The 25,934-nt window shown below is 46.6% G+C and overlaps 1 protein-coding gene across 1 annotated transcript in view; it reads right to left on the reverse strand.

The window, feature by feature from the left end:
- Positions 1 to 938: 938 nt before the first annotated feature.
- LOC144480506 (dual oxidase 2-like) overlaps positions 939 to 25,934 on the reverse strand; it is a 97,204-nt gene continuing 72,208 nt past the window's right edge. Inside the window, exons 29-34 of the mRNA XM_078200003.1 lie at positions 23,303 to 23,456; positions 15,827 to 16,059; positions 11,633 to 11,791; positions 8,381 to 8,536; positions 5,525 to 5,653; positions 939 to 1,741 (exon numbers count right to left, since the gene is read on the reverse strand). Coding sequence (XP_078056129.1) covers positions 1,619 to 1,741; positions 5,525 to 5,653; positions 8,381 to 8,536; positions 11,633 to 11,791; positions 15,827 to 16,059; positions 23,303 to 23,456 — 954 coding nt within the window. The 3' untranslated portion in view covers positions 939 to 1,618. The remainder of the gene's footprint in view (positions 1,742 to 5,524; positions 5,654 to 8,380; positions 8,537 to 11,632; positions 11,792 to 15,826; positions 16,060 to 23,302; positions 23,457 to 25,934) is intronic.

Genomic DNA, 25,934 nt, shown 5'->3' on the forward strand with positions numbered 1-25,934 from the left:
GCTGGATATTGGACCATTCCTTTAAAGGGGAGTGCTGGACATTGGACCATTCCATTAAAGGGGAGTGCTGGATATTGGACCATTCCATTAAAGGGGAGTGCTGGATATTGGACCATTCCTTTAAAGGGGAGCGCTGGACATTGGACCATTCCATTAAAGGGGAGTGCTGGACATTGGACCATTCCATTAAAGGGGAGTGCTGGACATTGGACCATTCCATTAAAGGGGAATGCTGGCTATTGGACCATTCCATTAAAGGGGAGTGCTGGATATTGGACCATTCCTTCAAAGGGGAGCGCTGGACATTGGACCATTCCATTAAAGGGGTGCTGGATATTGGACCATTCCTTTAAAGGGGAGTGCTGGACATTGGACCATTCCATTAAAGGGGAGTGCTGGACATTGGACCATTCCTTTAAAGGGGAGCGCTGACATTGGACTATTCCGTTAAAGGGGAGTGCTGGACATTGGACCATTCCTTTAAAGGGGAGTGTTGGACATTGGACCATTCTTTTAAAGAGGAGTGTTGGACATTGGACCATTCCATTAAAGGGGTGCTGGACATTGGACCATTCCTTTAAAGGGGAGTGCTGGACATTGGATCATTCCATTAAAGGGGAGTGCTGGACATTGGACCATTCCTTTAAAGGGGAGTGCTGACATTGGACCATTCCGTTAAAGGGGAGTGCTGGACATTGGACCATTCCGTTAAAGGGGAGTACTGGACATTGGACCATTCCTTTAAAGGGGAGCACTGACATTGGACCATTCCGTTAAAGGGGAGTGCTGGACATTGGACCATTCCTTTAAAGGGGAGTGTTGGACATTGGACCATTCCTTTAAAGGGGAGTGTTGGACATTGGACCATTCCTTTAAAGGGGTGCGCTGGACATTGGACCATTCCTTTAAAGGGGAGTGCTGGACATTGGACCATTCCGTTAAAGGGGATTGCTAGATGTTGGAACATTCCGTTAAAGGGAAATGCTCTCTGAAAGGCGAGAAATGGCTGTAGCAAGCACAGGAAGGGCACGGAATTTCTCTGTTGCTATGTGAGAGGCCCCCTTTCTCTTCCTCTTAGGGAATGGAAGGCCATCCAGGTATAACTCCAGCGGGAAGAGGTGGCAGAAGACAAGGGACTTATTCCAAGGTCAGTTTCCCTCAGCTGCTCCTATTTGATTTGGGATCGTCACAATGCTGGTTGATTACCCATTTCCAGTGATCCCAGGCGAACCCTTTGTGTGTGGCACAGTGGTTAGCACTGCTGCCTCACATCGCCAGGGACCCGGGTTCGATTCCGGCCTCGGGTGACTGTCTGTGCGGGGTTTCCACGTTCTCCTATGTGCCTGTGTGGTCTTCCTCCCACTGTCCGAAAGATGTGCGGGATAGGTGGATTGGCCATGCGAAAGTTGTCCATTAGTGTAAGGGGGGTAAAATCATGGGGTTAGGGGAATAGGGCCTGGGTGGGATTGTTGTCGGTGCAGGCTCGATGGGCCAAATGGCCTTTCTGCACTGTAGGGATTCTATACAAATAGCTTGAATATGTCCTGTGATTAGATTTGGCAAAGATGAATCATTGTCTTCCTTCATTTAGTCTTCCTCTGGTCAGAGAGCTGGTGGCTCAGAAGTTCTCGTAGTGATGCATGAAGTGCGCCTGGTCACGCTTGTTAATTTGTTGGCAAGCTTTTTCAACATTTTTAGTCAGCCCTGGTGGTCCGCAGCTGAAAACTCCAATTTTCCCCACCTGTTAAGAAAGTGCAAACAAATTAGGCTTTGGCCCACGTACACCGAAAGATTCACTGTAACCCATCCTGCCCTAGCAGCAACCCCAACCCGTCCTCCCCACAAACCAACCTTGCAATCTCCAGGTACAGTCAACAAGTGGCACGGTGGCACAGTGGGTTAGCACTGCTGCCTCACAACTCCAGCGACCCGGGTTCGATTCCCAGCTTGGGGTCACTGTCTGTGTGGAGTCTGCACGTTCTCCCCCATGTCTGCGTGGGTTTCCTCCGGGTGCTCCGGTTTCCTCCCACAGTCCGAAAGATGTGTGGTTTAGGTTGATTGGCCATAGTATATTACCCCTTAGTTTCAGGGGAATTTGTAGGGTGAATACATGGGAATAGGGCCTGGGTGGGATTATTGTCGATGGGCCAAATGGCCTCCTTCTGCACTGCAGGGATCCTATGAAAAACCAGAGGGGAAGAACTTTTTTTTGTGCAATTTTGGGAAAAGATGGCGAAGATTGCCACTTGACTTAACAACTGCAGGAGACTGTGATTGCTGATGCCACATCAAGAGTTCTTAATTGATAGCATTGTTGCCTCTGAATCAGAAGGTTGTGAGTTCAAGTCCCACTCCCAGAGACCTGAGCACAAAATCCAGCTTCAGGGTGGTATTGAGGGAGTGCTGCACTCTCAATGATGCCGTCTTTTGGATGAAGCCTTAAGCCAACGATGTAGCGTCATTCAAGGAAGTACAGCTGAATTCTCCTCAATGCCCTAGTGATGGGGAGCCGATGGCCTAATGGTATTATCGTTAGACTATGAATCCAGCAACTCAGCTAATGTTCTGGGGGACCTGTGTTCAAATCCCGCCATGGCAGATGGTGGAATTTGAATTCAATAAAAATCTGGAATTAAGAATCTACTGATAACCATTAAACCATTGTCGATTGTCAGAAAGACCCATCTGATTCCTTAGGGAAGGAAATCTGCCATTTGAGTTCTAAGTAGAGGCTGGATAGACTGGGACCTTTTTCCCTAGAGCATAGAAAGCTTAGGGGTGATCTTACACAGATCATAGCTAAGGTAGATAGGGGCATAGCTAAGGTAGAGAGTCAACATCTTTTCCCAACAGTAAAGGAGTCTAAAACTAGAGGGCATAGGTTTAAGGTGAGAGGGGAGAGATACAGAGGGGCAATTTTTTCACACAGAGGGTGGTGAGTGTCTGGAACGAGCTGCCAGAGGCAGTAGTAGAGGCGGGTACAATTTTGTCTTTTAAAACGCGTTTAAACAGTTACATGGGTAAGATGAGTATAGAGGGATATGGGCCAAATGCGGGCAATTGGGACTGGCTTAGTGGTAAAAACTGGGTAGCATGGACAAGTTGGGCCGAAGAGCCTGTTTCCATGCAGTAAACCTCTATGACTCTATGACTCCTTACCTGGTCTGGCCTACACGTGACTCCAGAGCCACAGCAATGCGATTGACTCTCAACTGTCCTCCAAGGGCAACTAGGAATTGGCCATAAATGCTGGCCCAGCCAGCGACACCCATGTCCCATGAACGAATAAACAAAAAGCCACTGGGTCGCATTCCAGTTGTTAATGAGCACGGGTCCACCCCACAAGGTTGTCGTTAATTGGTGTCAGTGTTTTTCGGAATGGTTTCGAACCTTCTGCCAGAAGTTGAGACTTCTCAAGACCTACACAGCAAAGAGCTTTCTAGTGCTTTTGAGTTAAAGATTATTATTGAGGTTGAAGAGCTAACCTCTATCGTGACTGTTCAGGTCTGACACTTGGGTTCAAAAGTGAATCATGGCCAATTTAGTTGACAGTAATGATATATCTTCCCTTTATGAGGTGTAGCTGTAACGCATGAAGAGTTCACTTAGATTAAGTGAGGATAAACCATTTCCAAGTTTCTCCTTGGAACTTGGAAGCTGAATAATCAATGGCCAAAAATTTTAAATGGTTGGCCAAAGTCCCAAGTTGGCATGAGTCAAAACATTTTTACCAAAGGTGTGGTTACCATCAGGAGTGCACTGTCTAATAAGGTGGTAGACACAGATTTAATTGTGGCCTTCAATAAGGAAGTGGATAAATTACTGAAGGAGAAATACATTTCAAGAAGATGGGCCGAATGGCCTAATTCTGATCCTATACCTTATGGAAAAGATCAGAAGGGTGGGTATATCTCAGTTCTCTTTGCAAGAGCCAGAACAGATTTGATGGGCTGAATGGCCTTTTTGATTCCTACTTGGGACATGGGCATCATTGGCTGTCCAGCATTTATTGCCTATCCCTGGTTGCCCTTTTTCAGAGGGAGGACAGGCCAGCATTTATTACCCATTCCTAGTTGCCTTTGTTTAGAGGGAGGGCAGTTGAGAGTCAGCCGCACATAGGCCAGACCAGATAAGAACGGCAGATTTCCTTCCCTAAAGGATATTAGTGAACCAGATGGGTTTTTCCGACAATTGACAATGATTTCATGGTCATCAGTAGATTCTTAATTCCAGATATTTTTTTATTGAATTCAAATTCCACCATCTGCCATGGCGGGATTCGAACCCGGGTCCCTGGAATTAATAGTCCACCGATAATACCAGTAGGCCATTGTCAACCACTTTGCTGTGGTTCTGGAGACACATGTAGGTCAGACTGGGTAAGGACGGCAGATTTCCTTCTCTAAATGACATTAGTGAACCAGATGGGTTTTTACAACAATTGACAATGGTTTCATGGTCATCATTAGATTTCTATTGAATTCAAATTTCACCATCTGCTGTGGCGGGATTCGAACCCGGGTCCCCGGAACATGAGCTGAGTTTCTGGATTAATAGTCTAGCGATAATACCACTCGGAAATCACCTCCTTATGCTGTACTTTTCTGTGATTCTATTCTATCCACCTCACCACCCATTTATTCTTTGCAAGTACGAAAGTCCTACTGAAATTAAGGAGTTCAAAACTTGAATATTGCTGTACAGGGGAACATTCTCTCGACAATTTTTGTCTTGCATTCATCAGGACGGCTACTCAAGATAAACCAATAGGAAAGGGAACAACAATTTACACTGCATGAGAAGAGAGCACTGGTTCATTGGTAAGTGGATTCTGATTGGTAGAGGTGTTGCCTCGGAGATAGATAGGTTCTTGATTGGTAAGGGGATCAAAGGTTACGTGGAAAAGGCGGGAGAATGGGGTTGAGAAACTTATCAGTCATGATTGAATGGCATAGCAGACTAAAATGGGCTGAATGGCCTAATTCTGCTGCTATATCTTATGGCCATGGAGAATGCATCAGAGAACAGTTAACTGCCAAGCTTTTAAAGGTTACGGGGAAAAAGCAGGAGAAATTTGTTGAGAAACTTATCAGTCCCACTTGAATGGCACAGCAGATGTGATGGGCCGAATGGCCTAATTCTGCTCCTATTTCTTATGGCCATGGAGAATGCATCAGAGAACAGTTAACTGCCAAGCTTTTAAAGGTTACGGGGAAAAAGCAGGAGAAATTGGTTGAGAAACTTATTCGTCCCGCTTGAATGGTGTAGCAGATGTGATGGGCCTAATTCTGTTCCTATATCTTATGGCCATGGAGAATGCAGCAGGGAACAGTTAACTGCCAAGCTTTTGTTTAAAATTCAAGCCGGGCAGGACAACTCCGATTGGTCAAGGCAAACCTTTGAGTCTCTATTTGTCATGAGAGGGAATAAAAACACACACACACCCAATCAAGACCTTGATCTCTCATTGTGTCCCCATTTCCTTGGTCAACTGTGGTTGTACAAATGCAGATACAGAACTCACCTCTGGGTGAACCTCCTGCAGGGAGTTGAAGAATGGAACGAACTGGGGTCTTCCGAAATGAGTGATGGAACGAAGGCCTGTGAATAGGCTCCGGTTCGACACTTTCTGAAAGTGTCGCTCACAGATATACTGAAGGAGACAGAAATACATTAACATTAATATCCGATAATCAGTAAGACTGGCTGATTGCAAGTGTCCCGTTTAGTTGGGCAATCCGTTACTTTATTATGACGCTACTGTGCCTTTAAGAAAGGTATTCTAATCATGTTTCTCTACAGGACGTCGCTAGCAAGCCCTGGAAGACATCGGCACCATGTTGTCTGTGCCTGGCGTCCTCCAATCCTTGCTGAGGCAATATAATGGGCATCCTGTTTATTTTAAAGCTGGGGTAATGCAGTGTCCTGGAGTTTTGTGACCCTTTTGGAATTGTTGGGTGGTCATGATTGACAGGTCAGGTGATGCCTTTGGACAGTCCCCCCCCCCCCCCCCCCCACCACCACCACCATGGGAAAAATCCAAGGTTTTAATTTCATTTTGTCAGAAGCTGTTTGGACTGCAGACCGAACGCAATGTTTCTTGTCTCTCCCTCTCTCACTTCGGGCCAGAATTTTACCAGCCCGCCCACCTGCCATGGGAATCGCCACGGTCGAGGGGCGGAGTACGGGAAGGTCCGTTGACCTCGAGCGAGATTTTACGGTTTCTGGATGAGCCAGGCCATAAAATCGCGCCCCTGGTGTGAAAATTCTGCTGTCTACGGGTTGCCAGTAGAAGCTACTGAAGAAGGCAGTGTGATTCTGTCTCTCTCTGTCTCTCTCCAGAGCAACTGGAAGTTCCAGAGCTGGGAAGCCTCAACGTTTTAATTCAACATCCAACGGTCTAATTCACAGCAGGAGTTGCAAAGCTGCAAGATCCAGGATCACGTGAGCTTTCTGTGCCGAACCTAGAATGTTTGTGGGGGTTGTTTGATTTGGAACAGTATATTTAGCTGTTAAGGTTTTGTACAATATCATGGGGTTTTTTTGTAATTGGTAAAAGTTATTCCAAATTTCTGATTATATTTTAACTCAGCTCTTAAATAAACTTACCACCATTCACACACTGACCAACAAATCCCACACTGGTGGGATTTTCCCATCCCGCTGCAGTGAACCGAGATTTGATTGGCCACCGAATTCTCTGACCTCACTGCAGCGGGGGGTGTGCCGTTAATGGCTGGTAAGATCGCCCTATAGAATTTCACACAACCCTACAGTGCAGAAGAGGTTCTTCGGCCCATCGAGTCATGAATGGAATGTCCTGATCTGCCCACCTAATCCCACCTGCCAGCACTTGCCCCATAGCCCTGAATGTTATGACGTGCCAAGTGCTCATCCAGATACTTTTTAAAGGATGTGAGGCAACCCGCCTCCACCACCCTCCCAGGCAGCGCAGACACGGCCCATCGTGTCTGTGCGGCCATCAAGCATCTATCTATTCTAATCCCATTTTCCAGCACTTGGTCCTGTAGCCTTGTATGCTATGGCATTTCAAGTGTTCCTCTAAATGCTTCTGCAATGTTGTATGGGTTCCCACTTCTACTACCCATTCAGACAGTAAATTCCAAACTCCCACCACCCACTGGGTGAAAATATTTTTCCTCAAATCCCCTCCAAATCTCATGCCCCTTACCTGAAACCTATGCCCCCTCGTTATTGACCCCTCTATTAAGGGGAAAGTTTCTACCTTATCTATGTCCTTCAATTTCGTTCACCTTGATGAGGTTCCCCCGTAGCCTTCTCTGCCCCCAGCTTTCCCAACCTCTCTTCACAGCTGAAACACTCCAGCTCCAGTGTCTGGTTTATGGTACATTGAGGCATGGTACATTGGGGAGACCATGCAGACGCCACGACAACGGATGAATGGACATCACTCGACAATCAGCCAAGAGTGTTCCCTTCCTGTTGGGGAGCACTTCAGCAGTCACGGGCATTCAGCCTCTGATCTTCGGGTAAGCGTTCTCCAAGGCGGCCTTCACGATACACGAAAACGCAGAGTCGCTGAGCAGAGACTGATAGCCAAGTTCCGCACACGTGAGGATGGCCCCGACTGGGATCTTGGGTTCATGTCACACTATCTGTAACCCCAATGACTTACCTGGGCTTGCAAAATCTCACTAACTGTCCTGGCTTGACACAATTCACACCTCCTTAACCTGTGCTTAACCCTCTCTCCACTCACATTGTCTGTACCTGTAAAGACTTGATTACCTGTTAAGACTCGCATTCCAACCATTATCTTGTAAACTGAGTCTGTGTCTATGTATGCCCTGTGTGCGAACACAACTCCTCGCTCACCTGATGAAGGGGCAGCGCTCCGAAAGCTCGTGCTACCAAATAAACCTGCTGGACTTTAACCTGGTGTTGTGAGACCTCTTACTGTGCTTACCCCAGTCCAACGCCGGCATCTCCACATCATGGTTTATAATCCTTTGCCCTTCGCTTGTGTTAACCTCCTTTGTGCTACCATGGGAGACTAGAGAACGCGAACACTTTTTCTAGGTACTTAGAAAGTGCTGCACTATCAGTCCAAGATGGGAAGGGAATTTAAGGAAAAACCTTTTTACCCAGAGGGTGGTGATGGTCCAGAATGCGCTGCCTGGGAGGGTGGTGGAGGTGGGATGCCTCACATCCTTTAAAAAGTACCTGGATGAGTATTTGGCACGCCATAACATTCAAGGCTATGGGCCAAGTGCTGGTAAGTGGGATTAGGTGGGTAGGTCAGGGCATTTCATGCATCGGTGCAGGCTCGATGGGCCAAAGGGCCTCTTCTGCACTGTAGGGTTCTGTGACTCTGGGGGCGGAAGGCGCAGTTACTTACAAGCATGGTTGTTCTCAGATCAAACTTTTCAGCTAGCTGAGTGATGTAGGTATGGACGGAAACCAGATCATTTTTATCATTATCTTCAACCTCCCGTATGATGTCTGCCATCCACTCGAACTGCCGCTGTGTCCGAGTCACCCAGATGAAGTAGACCTGGCGGAGAGAGAGTTAATACGCGTCAGCATGTTGGAGGATGGATATCAAGAATGCGAGAGACTTGAGAGACAAGGGAAGCTGGATGGTCTGTCCTCCTCGGGGCAGAGATTGAAAGGGAAATATAATGGAGGTTTAAAATTAGAAGTATTATCGAAAAGTGAATTTTTATAGCATATCATGCAGCACAGGAGGAGACCATTCAGCCCATTTTGTCCGTACTGGCCTTCTGAAGGAGAAATTTGCCTAATACCTCTCCCCTGTTGATCCAGCAGAAGGAATCTTCATCTTTGGCAATAAAATGAAACAAAGCTTACGCCAATTTATAAATCAAAGAAAAAGGTTTAATAAAGAAACTTCACTACTCCAACACTTCAGGCCTCACCCTGGGCCAATCCAAATAGATTAACTATTCCCAAAAGGTTCTTATTTATACTGAGTCTGCTGGTCATCTGACCACCTCATCATTTTGCTATTGGTTACATAGTTTACTGGGTCAGCTGACCCTTACAGCTTGTTACCATTGGTCACACTATAACACATCCAATGTTATCATTGGTTACGTTCTAACATCCTCCACCTTCTTCCTGTAACCTTGCACATTAGAAATATCGAATCCCCGCAGTGCAGACGGAGGCCACCCTTTCCATCGCGCCCGTGACAACAACAATCCCACCCTATCCCCGTAACCCCACGTATTTGCCGTAATAGTCCCCCTGACACTAAGTGGCTAATTGAACATGGCCAATCAAAGAACAAAGAACAAAGAACAGTACAGCACAGGAAACAGGCCCTTCGGCCCTCCAAGCCTGTGCCGCTCCTTGGTCCAACTAGACCAATCGTTTGTATCCCTCCATTCCCAGGCTGCTCATGTGACTATCCAGGTAAGTCTTAAACGATGTCAGCGTGCCTGCCTCCACCACCCTACTTGGCAGCGCATTCCAGGCCCCCACCACCCTCTGTGTAAAAAACATCCCTCTAATATCTGAGTTATACTTCGCCCCTCTCACCTTGAGCCCGTGACCCCTCGTGAACGTCACTTCTGATCTGGGAAAAAGCTTCCCACCGTTCACCCTATCTATCCCCTTCATAATCTTGTACACCTCTATTAGATCTCCCTTCATTCTCCGTCTTTCCAGGGAGAACAACCCCAGTTTACCCAATCTCTCCTCATAGCTAAGACCCTCCATACCAGGCAACATCCTGGTAAACCTTCTCTGCACTCTCTCTAACGCCTCCACGTCCTTCTGGTAGTGCGGCGACCAGAACTGGACGCAGTACTCCAAATGTGGCCTAACCAGCGTTCTATACAGCTGCATCATCAGACTCCAGCTTTTATACTCTATACCCCGTCCTATAAAGGCAAGCATACCATATGCCTTCTTCACCACCTTCTCCACCTGCAATCAACCTAACCAGCACGTCTTAACCAGCATGGCATAACTATAGGGTTTATGGTGGGAGATATAGGAAGGATATCAGAGGTAGGTTCTTTACGCAGAGAGTGATTGGGGTGTGGAATGGACTGCCTGCAGTGATAGTGGAGTCAGACACTTTAGGAACATTTAAGCGGTTATTGGATAGGCACATGGAGCACACCAGGATGATAGGGAGTGGGATAGCTTGATCTTGGTTTCAGATAAAGCTTGGCACAACATCGTGGGCCGAAGGGCCTGTTCTGTGCTGTACTGTTCTATGTTCTATGTCTTTCGGACTGTGGGAGGAAACCGGAGCACCCGGAGGAAACCCACGCAGGCACGGGGAGAATGTGCAGACTCCACACAGACAGTGACCCGAGCCGGGAATCGAACCCGGGTCCCTGGTGCTGTGAGGCAGCAGTGCTAACCACTGTGCCACCGTGCCACCCCCGTACAATGTAATCAAAATTAGGCCCAACTTGTCCATGCCGTCCTTTTTTTTTAAAACCCCTAAGCTAGCCCCGATTGCCCACATTTGGCACATATCCCTCTATACCCATCGTACCCATGTAACTGTCCAAATGCTTTTTAAAAGACAAAATTCAACCCACCTCTACTACTACCTCTGGCAGCTTGTTCCAGACACTCACCACCCTCTGTGTGAAAAAATTGCCCCTCTGGACACTTTTGTATCTCTCCCCTCTCACTTTAAACCTATGCCCTCTAGTTTTAGACTCCCCTACCTTTGGGAAAAGATATTGACTATCTAGCTGGTCTATGCCCCTCATTATTTTAAAGACATCTACAAGATCACCCCTCAGCCTCCTACACTCCAGAGAAAAAAGTCCCAGTCTATCCAGACTAAGTAGACAGCTCTTTAAAAGAGCAAGCATGGGCATGGAGGGGCCAAATGGCCACCTTCTGTGCTGTACAAGTCAGTGATTCTAAGTAAAGAACAAAGAATAAAGACAATTACAGCACAGGAACAGGCCCTTCGGCCCTCCAAGCCTGCACCGACCATGCTGCCCGACTGAACTAAAACCCCCTACCCTTCCGGGGACCATATCCCTCTATTCCCATCCTATTCATGTATTTGTCAAGACGCCCCTTAAAATTCACTACCGTGTCCGCTTCCACTACCTCCCCGGGCAGCAAGTTCCAGGCACCACCACCCACTGTATAAAAATCTGCCTCGTACTACTCCTTTAAACCTTGTCCCTCGCACCTTAAACCGATGCCCCCTAGTAATTGACTCTTCCACCCTGGGGAAAAAGCTTCTGACTATCCACTCTGTCCATGCCGCTCATAATCTTGTAGACTTCTATCAGGTCGCCCCCACAACCTCAGTCGTTCCAGTGAGAACAAACAAAGTTTCTCCAACCTCTCCTCATAGCTAATGCCCTCCATACCAGGCAACCAGTAAAGCTGGTGATACATTAAGCTATAACCTCAGGAATTCAGGGGCCACATTTAGTGATGGTCAGAGGTTTCCTTGGGCATCCGAGTCCTAGGAATTTATATTTTTGGTTACAGTGAGGTGTTTGTTGGAGGTGGAGGGCGGTGGGGGGTCGGGGGGAGGGAGTGGGTGGTTGGGAGTGACTGCCATCCTGCAACCTGCATCAGCAAGAGTGGAACAAGACCGTAACACAGGCTTCATCCGCGTATTCCTCCCCGTTACCTTTTTACAGACTATCTTGCTGAAGACGGATGACTTGAAGACGAGATCTTTGAGAATTGAGGAAAATGGTGTTACGCCAATCCCTCCCCCAACCAGCACAGACACCTCAAATTGGTTCCACTCTTGGTGGCCCTCACCGAAAGGTCCATCCAGATATATCTGTAAGAAATTGAAAGGTTTAGGATCAGTCAGAAGTCTTTTAGCATGTACTTATTAACTCTGTCTACACTTTCCGCTGTCTCGGAAAAGCAGCCAGCATAATTAAGGACCCCACACGGACCCCGGACATTCTCTCTTCCACCTTCTTCCATCAGGAAAAAGATACAAAAGTCTGAGGTCACGTACCAACCGACTCAAGAACAGCTTCTTCCCTGCTGCCGTCAGACTTTTGAATGGACCTACCTCGCACTAAGTTGATCTTTCTCTAACCCTAGCCATGACTGTAACACTACATTATGCACCCTCTACTTTCCTTCTCTATGAACGGTATGCTTTGTCTGTATAGCGTGCAAAAAACAATACTTTTCACTGTATACTAATATATGCACCTAACCAGCAAGTCTTTGGACTGTGGGAGGAAACCGGAGCACCCGGAGGAAACCCACGCAGACACGGGGAGAACGTGCAGACTCTGCACAGACAGTGACCCAAGCCGGGAATCAAACCTGGGTCCCTGACGCTGTGAGGCAGATGGGGAGAGAGGCGATGGCCTAGTGGTATAATTTCTAGACTATTAATCCAGAAATTCAATTAATGTTCTGGGGACCCGGGTTTGAATCCCGCCATGGCAGATGGTGGAATTTGAATTTAATTTTTAAAAATCTGGAATTAAGAATTTACTGATGACCATGAAACCATTGTTGGAAAAAACCCATCTGGTTCACTATCATTCTTTCAGGAAGGAAATCTGCCGTCCTTACCCGGTCTGGCCTACATGTGACTCCAGACCCACAGCAATGTGGTTGACTCTCAGCTGCCCTCGATGGGCAACTGGTGATGGGCAATAAATAAATAATCTGGATTCGGCTTTGACTAAGGGTCATCTGGACTCGAAACGTCAGCTCTTTTCTCTCCTTACAGATGCTGCCAGACCTGCTGAGATTTTCCAGCATTTTCTCTTTTGTTTGGGGATGGGCAATAAATGCTGGCCAGCCAGCGATGCCCATGTCCCATGAATGAATAAAGAATAAACAGGGCTAACATCTGTGCCACCGCCCCGCATCAAAGGGACAATGGGCTGAATGGTATCCTCCTACTGCGTCTTTCTATGATGCTGCGAATAATTCAGCAGTTTTGCCATCAGGTGTGTATTTAAGCGCCTATTAATCATTTGATTTTGATTAACTTGACACTGATGTGATCCATTTGCTTTCAGTAATGGTCTCTAAGCAAATGGTCTCGCGTTACATTTATCCCCGTCAAGACGCAATGAAGTGCATTGAAATTCCATCACTCGGCAAGTCTCCGTTTAGTTATCAAAAGGCGATATTTGAACAACAACGGAAAACAATTTAAAGAAAGGAGTTATCTTTCTTTCTACTCTCTTGCCTGACGTGGTCGTCACTGGCAAGGTTGGCATTTGTTGCCCATCCCTAGTTGGTCCTTGAGAGGCGGCAATGAGTAGAACTGAACATCTTGCTCGGTCTTCTCGGAGGGAAGTCAACCTCACAGGGTGAGGATCTTAATACTGGACAGGCTTGCTGGAATCTGGCCCCGGCAGGCTTGGTCGTATGGTCATCAGGCTTAGAATGATTAAATAGGCACACTGGGCAAATAAGATCTTGCTTCCAAACAATGTGAGGACCTACCTTGCACACATTCCAACAGACTTGGCCAGGCTTAATCTTTTATTGTGGCTTTCACCCCGATAGGCTTTTAAACATACTCATACGCAGGAAGGCAGTTCCACTTCTTCTCTCTCCTCCCTAACCCTGCACGTTGATCACGACCAATCAGGGGCGGCACAGTGGTTAGCACTGCTGCCTCACAGTGCCAGAGACCCGGGTTCGATTCCCGGCTGGGGGTCACTGTCTGTTGAATATTTCATAGAATCCCTGCAGTACAGAAGGAGGCCATTTGGCCCATCGGGTTTGCACTGACAACAATCCCACCCAGGCCCCATCCACGTAACTCCACATACTTTACCCTGCTAATCCCGCTCACCTACGCAGCCCGTGACACTAAGGGGCAATTTAGCACGGCCAATCAACCCTAACCCGCCCATCTTTGGACTGTAGGGGGAAACCGGAGCACCCGGAGGAAACCCACGCGGACACGGGGAGAACGTGCAGACTCCACACAGACAGTGACACAAGCCGGGAATCAAACCCGGGTCCTTGGCGCTGTGAGGCAGTAGTGCTAACCACTGTGCTACCGTGCCAACCCCTTGCTTATATCTTGCTTATAATCATGAGCAAAGCTGGCACGGCAAATACTCTGACAAGGCTTTTCATCTCCTGTCCCACACAAGCCACTACTTTTGTGAATAAGGAGGAAATGACATGAATGAACTGTAGGATTTTAGGAAGTGTGATATAGAAATATGGGACATTTCTTGAATGGTACCTTCAGGCACAAAACATATATATATCTATAAACTATATCTATAATATCTATAAACTATATCGCAAGGGGGATAGAATATAAAAGCAGAGATGTCTTGCTGCACCTGTCCAGGGCATTGGTGAGGCCGCAGCTGGAAAACTGTGTGCAGTATCGGTCCCCTTATTTGCGGAAGGATATATTGGCCTTGGAGGGAGTGCAGAGAAGGTTCACCAGGTTGATACCAGAGATGAGGGGGTGTTGATTATGAAGAGAGACTGAGCAGATTGGGTTTGTATTCATTGGAATTTAGAAGGCTGAGGGGGGATCTTATAGAGAGGCCTATAAGATAATGAAGGGGCTGGATAGGGTAGAGATGGAGGGATTCTTTCCACTTAGAAAGGAAGCTAGAACTAGAGGGCACAGCCTCAAAATAAAGGGGGGGTCAGTTGAGGACAGAGTTGAGGAGGAACTTCTTCTCTCAGAGGGTGGTGAATCTCTGGAATTCTCTGCCCACTGAAGGCTACCTCGTTGAATATGTTGAAATCACGGATAGATGGATTCCTGATCGGTAAGGGAATTAGGGGTTATGGGGATCAGGAGGGTAAGTGGAACTGATCCACTTCAGATCAGCCATGATCTTATTGAATGGCGGGGCAGGATCGAGGGGCTAGATGGCCTACTCCTGCTCCTATTTCTTATGTTCTTATGTTCTTATAAAAGTTTAGGTGAGATGAGAGGTCCTTCCTGGTCGCCAGTGCTCTATGTGGGAATTTTCTGTGTACGAATTGGAGACGGAAATACATTTTCCATGCTTATCCAAAGAGTTGCAGGTTAGATGGATTAGCCATGGTACAGAAAAATTCCCCTTAGTGCCCCAAGATGTGTAGGTTAGATGGATTAGACATGGTCAATGTGTGGGGTTACGGGGGATCAGGTGGGGGAAAGGACGTGGTTAGGATATTCTGTCAGAGTCGGTACAGACTCGATGGGCCAAATGGCCTCATTCTGCACTGTAGGGATTCTATGATTTCTTCTTTGGGATGAGGTACATTCAGGAACAACCTCACTGCGTGTTCACGACAATTTGCTTTGTTTTTCCCTTTGTTCATTCATACGACGTGTATGTTGCTGGCCAGGCCAGCATTTGTTGCCCATCGCTAACTGCCTTTGAAATAAGTGGCTCACTTGGCCATTTCAGAGGGGCTTTTAAGACTCAACCACTTTGCTGTGGCTCTGGAGTCACATATAGGCCAGACCAGGTAAGGACAGCAGGTTTCCTTCCCTGAAGGGGCATTAGTGAACAAGATGGGTTTTTACAACAATGGTCATCATTAAACTTTTAATTCCACATTTTTATTGAATTCAAATTTCACTATCTATTGTGGCTGGATTTGAACCCAGGTCCCCAGGGTATTATCCTGGGTTTCTGGATTACTAGTCCAGCAACAATCATAGAATCCCTACAGTGCAGAAGAAGGCCATTTGGCCCATCAAGTCTGCACCGACCACAATCCCGATTCCCGTAACCCCACATATTTACCTTACTAATCCCCTGATACTAGGATCAATTTAGCATGGCCAATCAACCTAACGCGCACATCTTTGGACTACTTTGGAATATCACCCCCTCTGACTCAATGCTAGTATTACCTTTGGGTTTCCACCGAGTTTCCCGACATTCTCTGGCGAGTATGTTTCTCGTAACTTTGTTGTCCAGGGTCCCACTGCTCGGATGTGGAGACTGAGGGTGTCCTCGTTGGGTGCTGACGTCAAGGTGAAGGGGTGGTACTCATTGGGTCCCAGCGAGAGACAAGCGATGCGGACCCATTGACCAGACTTATACTCAAAGTCCTGGGGACGTTTAAATTCGAGGTAAGTAACACCTACAACCAAGGAAGACAGGCAAGGGTAGATGGCACTTACACCTGAGAATGAAGACTTCACAGTAACCTTACGACTGTAAATACACTTCAGATAGCTTTGAGCTGGAAAGTGCTTTGAGATATCCTGAGGTCACAAAAGGCAGAAGTTAATTGTGAGTCATTCTCTCTTTTATTTGATTTGTGTGAGATAGCATCATATTTCCCAAACACAAACTTGATTTTAAATGTTGTTAAACTTATGATTTATTTATTGGGAACCAGTGGATGAAACAAAATTGTATAAATGATTGTTACTGCCACGTAACACTATATATCCCATACAGTAAACATAAGAACTAGGAGCAGGAGTAGGCCATCTGGCCCCTCGAGCCTGCTCCACCATTCAATAAGATCATGGCTGATCTTTTTGTGGACTCAGCTCCACTTACCCGCCCGCTCACAATAACCCTTAATTCCTTGACTGTTCAAAAATGTATCTATCCTTGCCTTAAAAACAATTCAATGAGGCAGCCTCAACTGCTTCACTGGGCAGGGGATTCCACAGATTCACAACCTTTTGTGTGAAGAAGTTCCTCCTCAACTCAGTCCTAAATCTGCTTCCCCTTATTTTGAGGCTATGCCCCCTAGTTCTAGTTTCACCCACCAGTGGAAGCAACTTCCCTGCTTCAATCTTATCTATTCCCTTCATAATCTTATATGTTTCTGTAACATCATCCTCATTCTTCTGAATTCCAATGAGTATAGCCCCGGTCTACTCAGTCTCTCCTCATGAGCCAACCCTCTCAAATCCGGAATCAGTAATGACACTAGGGCTGGGATTTTCCAGCCGCGCTTGTCCCAAAGCTGGAACATCCTGCCCAAGGTCAACTTGACCTTTACATGGTCATATACATATACATATATATATACCATACAACAATGACACTTTATATGTTTGCAAATCATGGTCCAATATATGTATATATGTCAGATTCCTATTTATTGTCGACTCACACCAGCTTTTACAGACACACCATCAAAGGCATTCTTTCTGGTTGTATCACAGCTTGGTCTAGCTCCTGCTCTGCCCAAGACCACAAGAAACTACAAAGAACATAGAACATAGAACATTACAGCGCAGTACAGGCCCTTCGGCCCTCGATGTTGCGCCGACCAGTGAAACCAATCTAAAGCCCCTCTAATCTACACTATTCCAATAATAGAACATAGAACATTACAAGGGTTGTGAACGTAGCCCAGTCCATTACGCAAACCAGCCTCCCATCCACTGACTCTGTCTACACTTCCCGCTGCCCCGGACAAGCAGCCAGCATAATTAAGGACGTTCTCTCTTCCAACTTCTTCTGGGGAAAAGATACAAAAGTCTGAGGTCACGTACCAACTGACTCAAGAATAGCTTCTTCCCTGCTACCATCAGACTTTTGAATGGATCTACCTCGCATTAAGTTGATCTTTCTCTACACCCTAGCTATGACTGTAACACTACATTCTCCACTCTCTATGAACGGTATGCCTTGTCTGTATAGCGCGTAAGAAGCAATACTTTTCACTGTATACTAATACATGTGACAATAATAAATCAAATCAAAATCAAATCCATGCAGTAGCAACACTATATAATATATATTAGATGCAGTTCCTTCTCAGACCTGTGAGAAAGGTTATAGCTCATGGAACAAAAGGAACAGTGGCATCGTAGATACAAAATTGCCCGAACAATCGGAAGCAGAGCAGCAACTAATGGGTATGTTTTGGGCTGGAGGAAAGCTTGCTGTGGAGTCCCCCAGGGGTTGGTATTGGGATCCTTGCTTTCCCTGATAATATATTAATGAGCTTGATCTTCAACGTTTGTGGGTGACACAGTGGGGAAGACAGGTGGCAAATAGAAATTCAAAGCGGAGAATGTGGAGTGATGCATTTTGGTGGGAAGAACATGGTGGGACAATGTAAAATAATGGGTACAATTCTTAAGGGGTGTAGGAGCAGAGGGACCTGCGTATACATGTGCATAAGCTATTAAAGGTAGTAGGAGAGTTGGAGAGAGCAGTTTACTAAAGCATACAGTATTCTGGGCTTTCTCAATAGAGTAAGAGTTTTAACAACACCAGGTTAAAGTCCAACAGGTTTATTTGGTAGCAAATGCCATTAGCTTTCGGAGCCCTGCTCCTTCGTCAGATGGAGTGGATATCTGCTCTCAAACAGGGCATACAGAGACACAAAATCAAGTTACAGAATACTGATTAGAATGCGAATCTCTACAGCCAACCAGGTCTTAAAGATACAGACAATGTGAGTGGAGGGAGCATTGAGCACAGGTTAAAGCGATGTATATTGTCTCCAGACAGGACAGCCAGTGAGATTCTGCAAGCCCAGGAGGCAAGCAGTGGGGGTTACTGATAGTGTGACATAAATCCAACATCCCGGTTTAGGCCGTCCTCATGTGTGCGGAAGTTGGCTATCAGTTTCTGCTCAGCGACTCTGTGCTGTCGTGTGGTGTGAAGGCCGCCTTGGAGAACGCTTACCCGAAGATCAGAGGCTGAATGCCCGTGACTGCTGAAGTGCTCCCCCACAGGAAGAGAACAGTCTTGCTTGGTGATTGTCGAGCGGTGTTCATTCATCCGTTGTCGTAGCGTCTGCATGGTTTCCCCAATGTACCATGCCTCGGGACATCCTTTCTTGCAGCGTATCAGGTAGACAACGTTGGCCGAGTTGCAAGAGTATGTACCGTGTACCTGGTAGACAGTGTTCTCACATGAGATGATGGCATCCGTGTCGATGATCCGGCACGTCTTGCAGAGGTTGCTGTGGCAGGGTTGTGTGGTGTCGTGGTCACTGTTCTCCTGAAGGCTGGGTAGTTTGCTGTGGACAATGGTCTGTTTGAGGTTGTGCGGTTGTTTGAAGGCAAGAAGTGGGGGTGTGGGGATGGCCTTGGCGAGATGTTCGTCTTCATCAATGACATGTTGAAGGCTCCGGAGGAGATGCCGTAGCTTCTCCATGACTTTCTCAATAGAGGCATAGTGCTGAACTTACTCAAGACACTAGTTAGACCTCAGCTGGAATATTGTGCACAGTTTTAGGGCTCCACACGTTAGTAAGGATGTGAAGGCATTGGAGAGAGTGCAAGAAAAGGTTTACAAGAATGATTCCAGGGATGACAAACTTATGAGGATAGATTGGAGAGGTTTGGACTGTTCTCCTTGGAGAGAAGAAGGCTGAGAGGAGAGTTGATAGAGATGTTCAAAATCATGAGGGGGCTGGACAGAGTAGAGACAGGGAGAAACTGTTCCCACTCGTAAAAAGGATCGAGAACGAGAGGGGCACAGATTTAAAATAATTTGCAAAAGAAGCAAATGTGACGTGAGAATTTCTTTTTCACGCAGCGAGTGGTTGGGGTCTGGAATGCGCGGTGTGGGAGTGTGGTGGAGGCAGGTTCAATCGAGGCATTCGAGGGGGCCCTGGATGATTATTTAAATAGAGACAACGCGCAGGGGATACGGGGAAAAGGCAGGGGAATGATGCTCGTTTGAGAGCCGGTGCAGACATGATGGGCCAAATGGCCTCCTTCCGTGCTATAACGATGTTGTGATTCTATGAGATACCATGCAGTAATGTATATACCACACAGTAATAATATATATACCATGCAGTAACAACACTGTATATACCATGCAGTAATAATATTATATATACCATGCAGTAATGACACTGTATATACCACACAGTAATAATATTATATATACCATGCAGTAACAACACTGTATATACCACGCAGTAATGACATTGTATATACCGCGCAGTCATGACACTGTATATACAATGCAGTAATGGCACTGTATATACCACGCAGTAACGGCACTGTATATACCAGGCAGTAACAACATTGTATATACCAGGCAGTAGCGACACTGTGTATACCAGGCAGTAGCGACACTGTATATACCACGCAGTAATGACACTGTATATACCACGCAGTAATGACGCTGTGTATACCATGTAGTAACGACACTGTGTATACCACGCAGTAATGACACTGTGTATACCAGGCAGTAACAACACTGTATATACCACGCAGTAATGACACTGTATATACCAGGCAGTAACAACACTGTATATACCAGGCAGTAACAACACTGTATATACCAGGCAGTAGCGACACTGTGTATACCAGGCAGTAGCGACACTGTATATACCACGCAGTAGCGACACTGTATATACCAGGCAGTAACAACACTGTATATACCAGGCAGTAGCGACACTGTGTATACCAGGCAGTAGCGACACTGTGTATACCACGCAGTAGCGACACTGTATATACCAGGCAGTAACAACACTGTGTATACCAGGCAGTAACAACACTGTATATACCAGGCAGTAGCGACACTGTATATACCAGGCAGTAGCGACACTGTGTATACCACGCAGTAGCGACACTGTATATACCAGGCAGTAACAACACTGTGTATACCACGCAGTAGCGACACTGTATATACCAGGCAGTAACAACACTGTGTATACCACGCAGTAGCGACACTGTATATACCAGGCAGTAACAACACTGTATATACCAGGCAGTAACAACACTGTGTATACCAGGCAGTAACAACACTGTATATACCACGCAGTAGCGACACTGTATGTACCAGGCAGTAACAACACTGTATATACCAGGCAGTAACAACACTGTATATACCAGGCAGTAACAACACTGTATATACCAGGCAGTAGCGACACTGTGTATACCAGGCAGTAGCGACACTGTGTATACCACGCAGTAGCGACACTGTATATACCAGGCAGTAACAACACTGTGTATACCACGCAGTAGCGACACTGTATATACCAGGCAGTAACAACACTGTGTATACCACGCAGTAGCGACACTGTATATACCAGGCAGTAACAACACTGTATATACCAGGCAGTAGCGACACTGTATATACCAGGCAGTAACAACACTGTGTATACCAGGCAGTAACAACACTGTATATACCAGGCAGTAGCGACACTGTATATACCAGGCAGTAACAACACTGTGTATACCAGGCAGTAACAACACTGTATATACCACGCAGTAGCGACACTGTATGTACCAGGCAGTAACAACACTGTATATACCAGGCAGTAGCGACACTGTGTATACCACGCAGTAGCGACACTGTATATACCAGGCAGTAACAACACTGTATATACCACGCAGTAGCGACACTGTATATACCAGGCAGTAACAACACTGTATATACCAGGCAGTAACGACACTGTGTATACCACGCAGTAGCGACACTGTATATACCAGGCAGTAACAACACTGTATATACCAGGCAGTAGCGACACTGTATATACCAGGCAGTAACAACACTGTGTATACCAGGCAGTAACAACACTGTATATACCACGCAGTAGCGACACTGTGTATACCACGCAGTAGCGACACTGTATATACCAGGCAGTAACAACACTGTATATACCACGCAGTAGCGACACTGTATATACCAGGCAGTAACAACACTGTATATACCAGGCAGTAACGACACTGTGTATACCACGCAGTAGCGACACTGTATGTACCAGGCAGTAACAACACTGTATATACCAGGCAGTAACGACACTGTGTATACCAGGCAGTAGCGACACTGTATATACCAGGCAGTAACGACACTGTGTATACCACGCAGTAGCGACACTGTATGTACCAGGCAGTAACAACACTGTATATACCAGGCAGTAACGACACTGTGTATACCAGGCAGTAGCGACACTGTATATACCAGGCAGTAACAACACTGTATATACCAGGCAGTAACAACACTGTATATACCAGGCAGTAACGACACTGTGTATACCAGGCAGTAGCGACACTGTATATACCAGGCAGTAGCGACACTGTGTATACCACGCAGTAGCGACACTGTATATACCAGGCAGTAACAACACTGTATATACCAGGCAGTAGCGACACTGTATATACCAGGCAGTAACAACACTTTATGCACGCACAGTTATTTCATAATCTCTCTCTGTTTTTCTGGGAATGCTGAAAATGGCCTTTCAATGAATCACATTGTGTGATATTATTATTCAATGTGCCAACTTCATTTGAATTAACGTAATCACTCGGCACCAAATAAAAATACGCTCACTATTAATTACTCAGCTAAAAGATCCTAAAAGGAACATTGAGCATCGCATTGGCTCAGGTTTTCCCACTGCAACAGACCCAGAAGTAGCTCTACCCAACCCTGCTTGTGTCGAATATCACCCACGTCTCAAATAACTTGGCACTGTGAACAATTCCCAGGACAACTGACGGCTGAGTCCAAGTTTTCATATGTGCTGTACAGTGCCAAGACTCAAGCAGACACATGAGCTACTGTGTTCTTGAAGGCGTATGTGGATATTGAAGGCAGGTAGCAGAACTGTGGAGAAGTCCAGCCTCAAGGTGTGGGTAGGGCCACCACCCTCCGATGGGCAACTAGGGATGGGCAATAAATGCTGGGCCAGCCAGTGACGCCCATGTCCCGTAAAATGAACAAAATAAAATGAAGAGCGGAACAGGTGTTGTTTACAATGTAAGTCACAAGTCAGCTTACATTTACACTGCAATGAAGTTACTGTGAAAATCTCCCAGTTGCCACACTCCGGCGCCTGTTTGGGTACACTGAGGGAGAATTTAGCACAGTCAATGCACCCTAACCAGCACGTCTTTCGGAGTGTGAGAGGAAACCGGAGCATCCGGAGGAAACCCACGCAGACACGGGGAGAACGTGTAGACTCCACACAGACAGCCACCCAAGCTGGGCATCGAACCTGGGTCCCTGGTGCTGTGAGGCAGCAGTGCTAACCACTGTGCCACCGTGCCACCTTGAACACCTCAGCCACGGGAACGCTTCACCTTCTATCCTCAAGTGAATGCAAGTCTAATCTGTGCAACCTGTCCTCAAAAAGTAGGGCATTTCTTCACCCAAGGAGTGGTGAGCCTGTGGAATTTATTACCACAGGAAGTAGCTGATGCCAAAACATTGAATGTATTCAAGAGGCGGCTGGATATAGCACTTGGGGCGAATGGGATCAAAGGTTATGGGGAGAAAGGATTAGGCTATTGAGTTGGACGATCAGCTATGATCGTGATGAATGGTGGAGTAGACTTGAAGGGCCAAATGGCCTCCTCCTGCTCCTATCTTCTATTTTTCTATGTTTATAAGCCTTTAGGTCCAACCACAGAAAGTCAAAGGTCATACTCAGGTACCTGACGGCAGCAGTTCGGCTTTGACGACCGTGACCTCTTTCTTCTTCCTGCTGAGACTGATCAGCTTGTCGCCCAGGTAGATGAGTCCAGGCACAATGAAGTATAGGTAGAAGCTCTGTTGCTGGATCAGATTCGAACTCCCATGAATGAGCATCTGTGGGGGGTTTTGGGGGGAAATGAAACATGGTTGAACTGATTGTGGCTTTAAGGTCACTCTCCTGATTGTGCCCCCCCACAACCCCGTGCACCACCCCCCCCCCCCCCCCCCACATAACCTTAGACGCCCTCGTAGATCAAAAATCTGTCTCACTTAAGGGGAGACAATGGCCTAGTGGTATTATCGCTTAACTATTAATCCAGAATCTCAGCTAATGCTCTGGGGACCCAGGTTCGAATCCTGTCACTGCAGATGGTGGAATTTGAAATCAATAAAAAAATATCTGGAATTAAGAATCTGCTGATGACCATGAAACCCATTGTCAATTGTCGGAAAAACCCATCTGGTTCACTAATGTCCTTTAGGGAAGGAAATCTGCCGTTCTTACCCAGCCTGGCCTACATGTGACTCCAGGGCCACAGCAATGTGGTTGACTCTCAACTGCCCTCTGAAATGGCCCGAGCAAGCCACTCAGTTCAAGGGCAACTAGGGATGGGCAATAAATGCTGGCCCAGCCAATGATGTCCCAGGGATGAATAAAAAAAGACTCAGTCTTGAATGTATCCATGTTTACAGTCTCCGGGTGGAATCTTCCCATCCCACCCGCCACGGGAATCACAGCAGGTGGGACATGGGCCATGCAAAGATCTGTTGACCTCGGATGGGATTTTCCACCATTGGGGTGTGTGCGGCTGGAAAATCCCGCCCTCTTGTCTCTCTCTGTATTGATGTGTTCATGTACAGCAGCAATCCATTGTGCTGTCTTTAACTTTTCTTTGGTTCATTTTGGGACTTTGCTTCTTTCTCCTGTTGGTCGTGTTCCTTTGGTTCACTCGGCCTAACCACAGCACAAGGCCCTGGAGTGCTTGCGACCGGTCCCTGCGGCAGGGGGAATGGAGATGTGGTACTGATCTCACTGTGGATCAACCATATCCATGTTTCAAGATGGCGCCGGAGCGTGGTGGCTCTTTGTGAGCTATGTATGGTGCGGTTTGTATGGGTAGCACTGTGACACTACTGTGCCTTCAAGAAATATATTTTTTAAATCATGATCTCTGCGGTTTGTAAGCAGCTTTGTTTTTTAATCATTGTTGCTGACCTCTCTGCTTAGATGCCCTTTTATTGCTGCTTAAATGGGGCTTTGTTTATTCTTTATCTGGGCCTAATGCAATGTCCTAGACAAATAGGTTAGACCAAGGAGAGCCAATGGATGTTATCTATCTTGACTTCCAAAAGGCCTTTGACAAGGTGCCTCACGGGAGACTGCTGAGTAAAATAAGGGCCCATGGTATTCGAGGCAAGGTACTAACATGGATTGACGATTGGCTGTCAGACAGAAGGCAGAGAGTTGGGATAAAAGGTTCTTTCTCAGAATGGCAACCGGTGACAAGTGGTGTCCCGCAGGGTTCAGTGTTGGGGCCACAGCTGTTCTCTTTATATATTAACGATCTAGATGACGGGACTGGGAGCATTCTGGCCAAGTTTGCCGATGATACAAAGATAGGTGGAGGGGCAGGTAGTATTGAGGAGGTGGGGAGGCTGCAGAAAGATTTAGACAGTTTAGGAGAGTGGTCCAAGAAGTGGCTGATGAAATTCAACGTGGGCAAGTGCGAGGTCGTACACTTTGGAAAAAAGAATAGAGGCATGGACTATTTTCTAAACGGTGACAAAATTCATAATGCTAAAGTGCAAAGGGACTTGGGAGTCCTAGTCCAGGATTCTCTAAAGGTAAACTTGCAGGTTGAGTCCGTAATTAAGAAAGCAAATGTAATGTTGTCATTTATCTCAAGAGGCTTGGAATACAAAAGCAGGGATGTACTTCTGAGGCTTTATAAAGCACTGGTTAGGCCCCATTTGGAGTACTGTGAGCAATTTTGGGCCCCACACCTCAGGAAGGACATACTGGCACCGGAGCGGGTCCAGCGGAGATTCACACGGATGATCCCAGGAATGGTAGGCCTGACATACGATGAACGTCTGAGGATCGTGGGATTATATTCATTGGAGTTTAGGAGGTTGAGGGGAGATCTGATAGAAACTTACAAGATAATGAACGGCTTAGATAGGATGGACGTAGGGAAGTTGTTTCCATTAACAGGGGAGACTAGGACGCGGGGGCACAGCCTTAGAATAAAAGGGAGTCACTTTAGAACAGAGATGAGGAGAAATTTCTTCAGCCAGAGAGTGGTGGGTCTGTGGAATTCATTGCCACAGAGGGCTGTGGAGGCCGAGACGTTGAGCGTCTTCAAGACAGAAATTGATAAATTCTTGATTTCTCGAGGAATTAAGGGCTATGGGGAGAGAGCGGGTAAATGGAGTTGAAATCAACCATGATTGAATGGTGGAGTGGACTCGATGGGCCGAATGGCCTTACTTCCGCTCCTATGTCTTATGGTCTTATGGTCTTATGGTCTTTATGATCTTGTTGAATTGTTCGGGGGAAGAATGATTGAAGGTCAGATGACAAGAGTTCTT

This window comes from Mustelus asterias, chromosome 29 (assembly GCF_964213995.1).
Source record: "Mustelus asterias chromosome 29, sMusAst1.hap1.1, whole genome shotgun sequence".
NCBI lineage: Eukaryota > Metazoa > Chordata > Chondrichthyes > Carcharhiniformes > Triakidae > Mustelus > Mustelus asterias.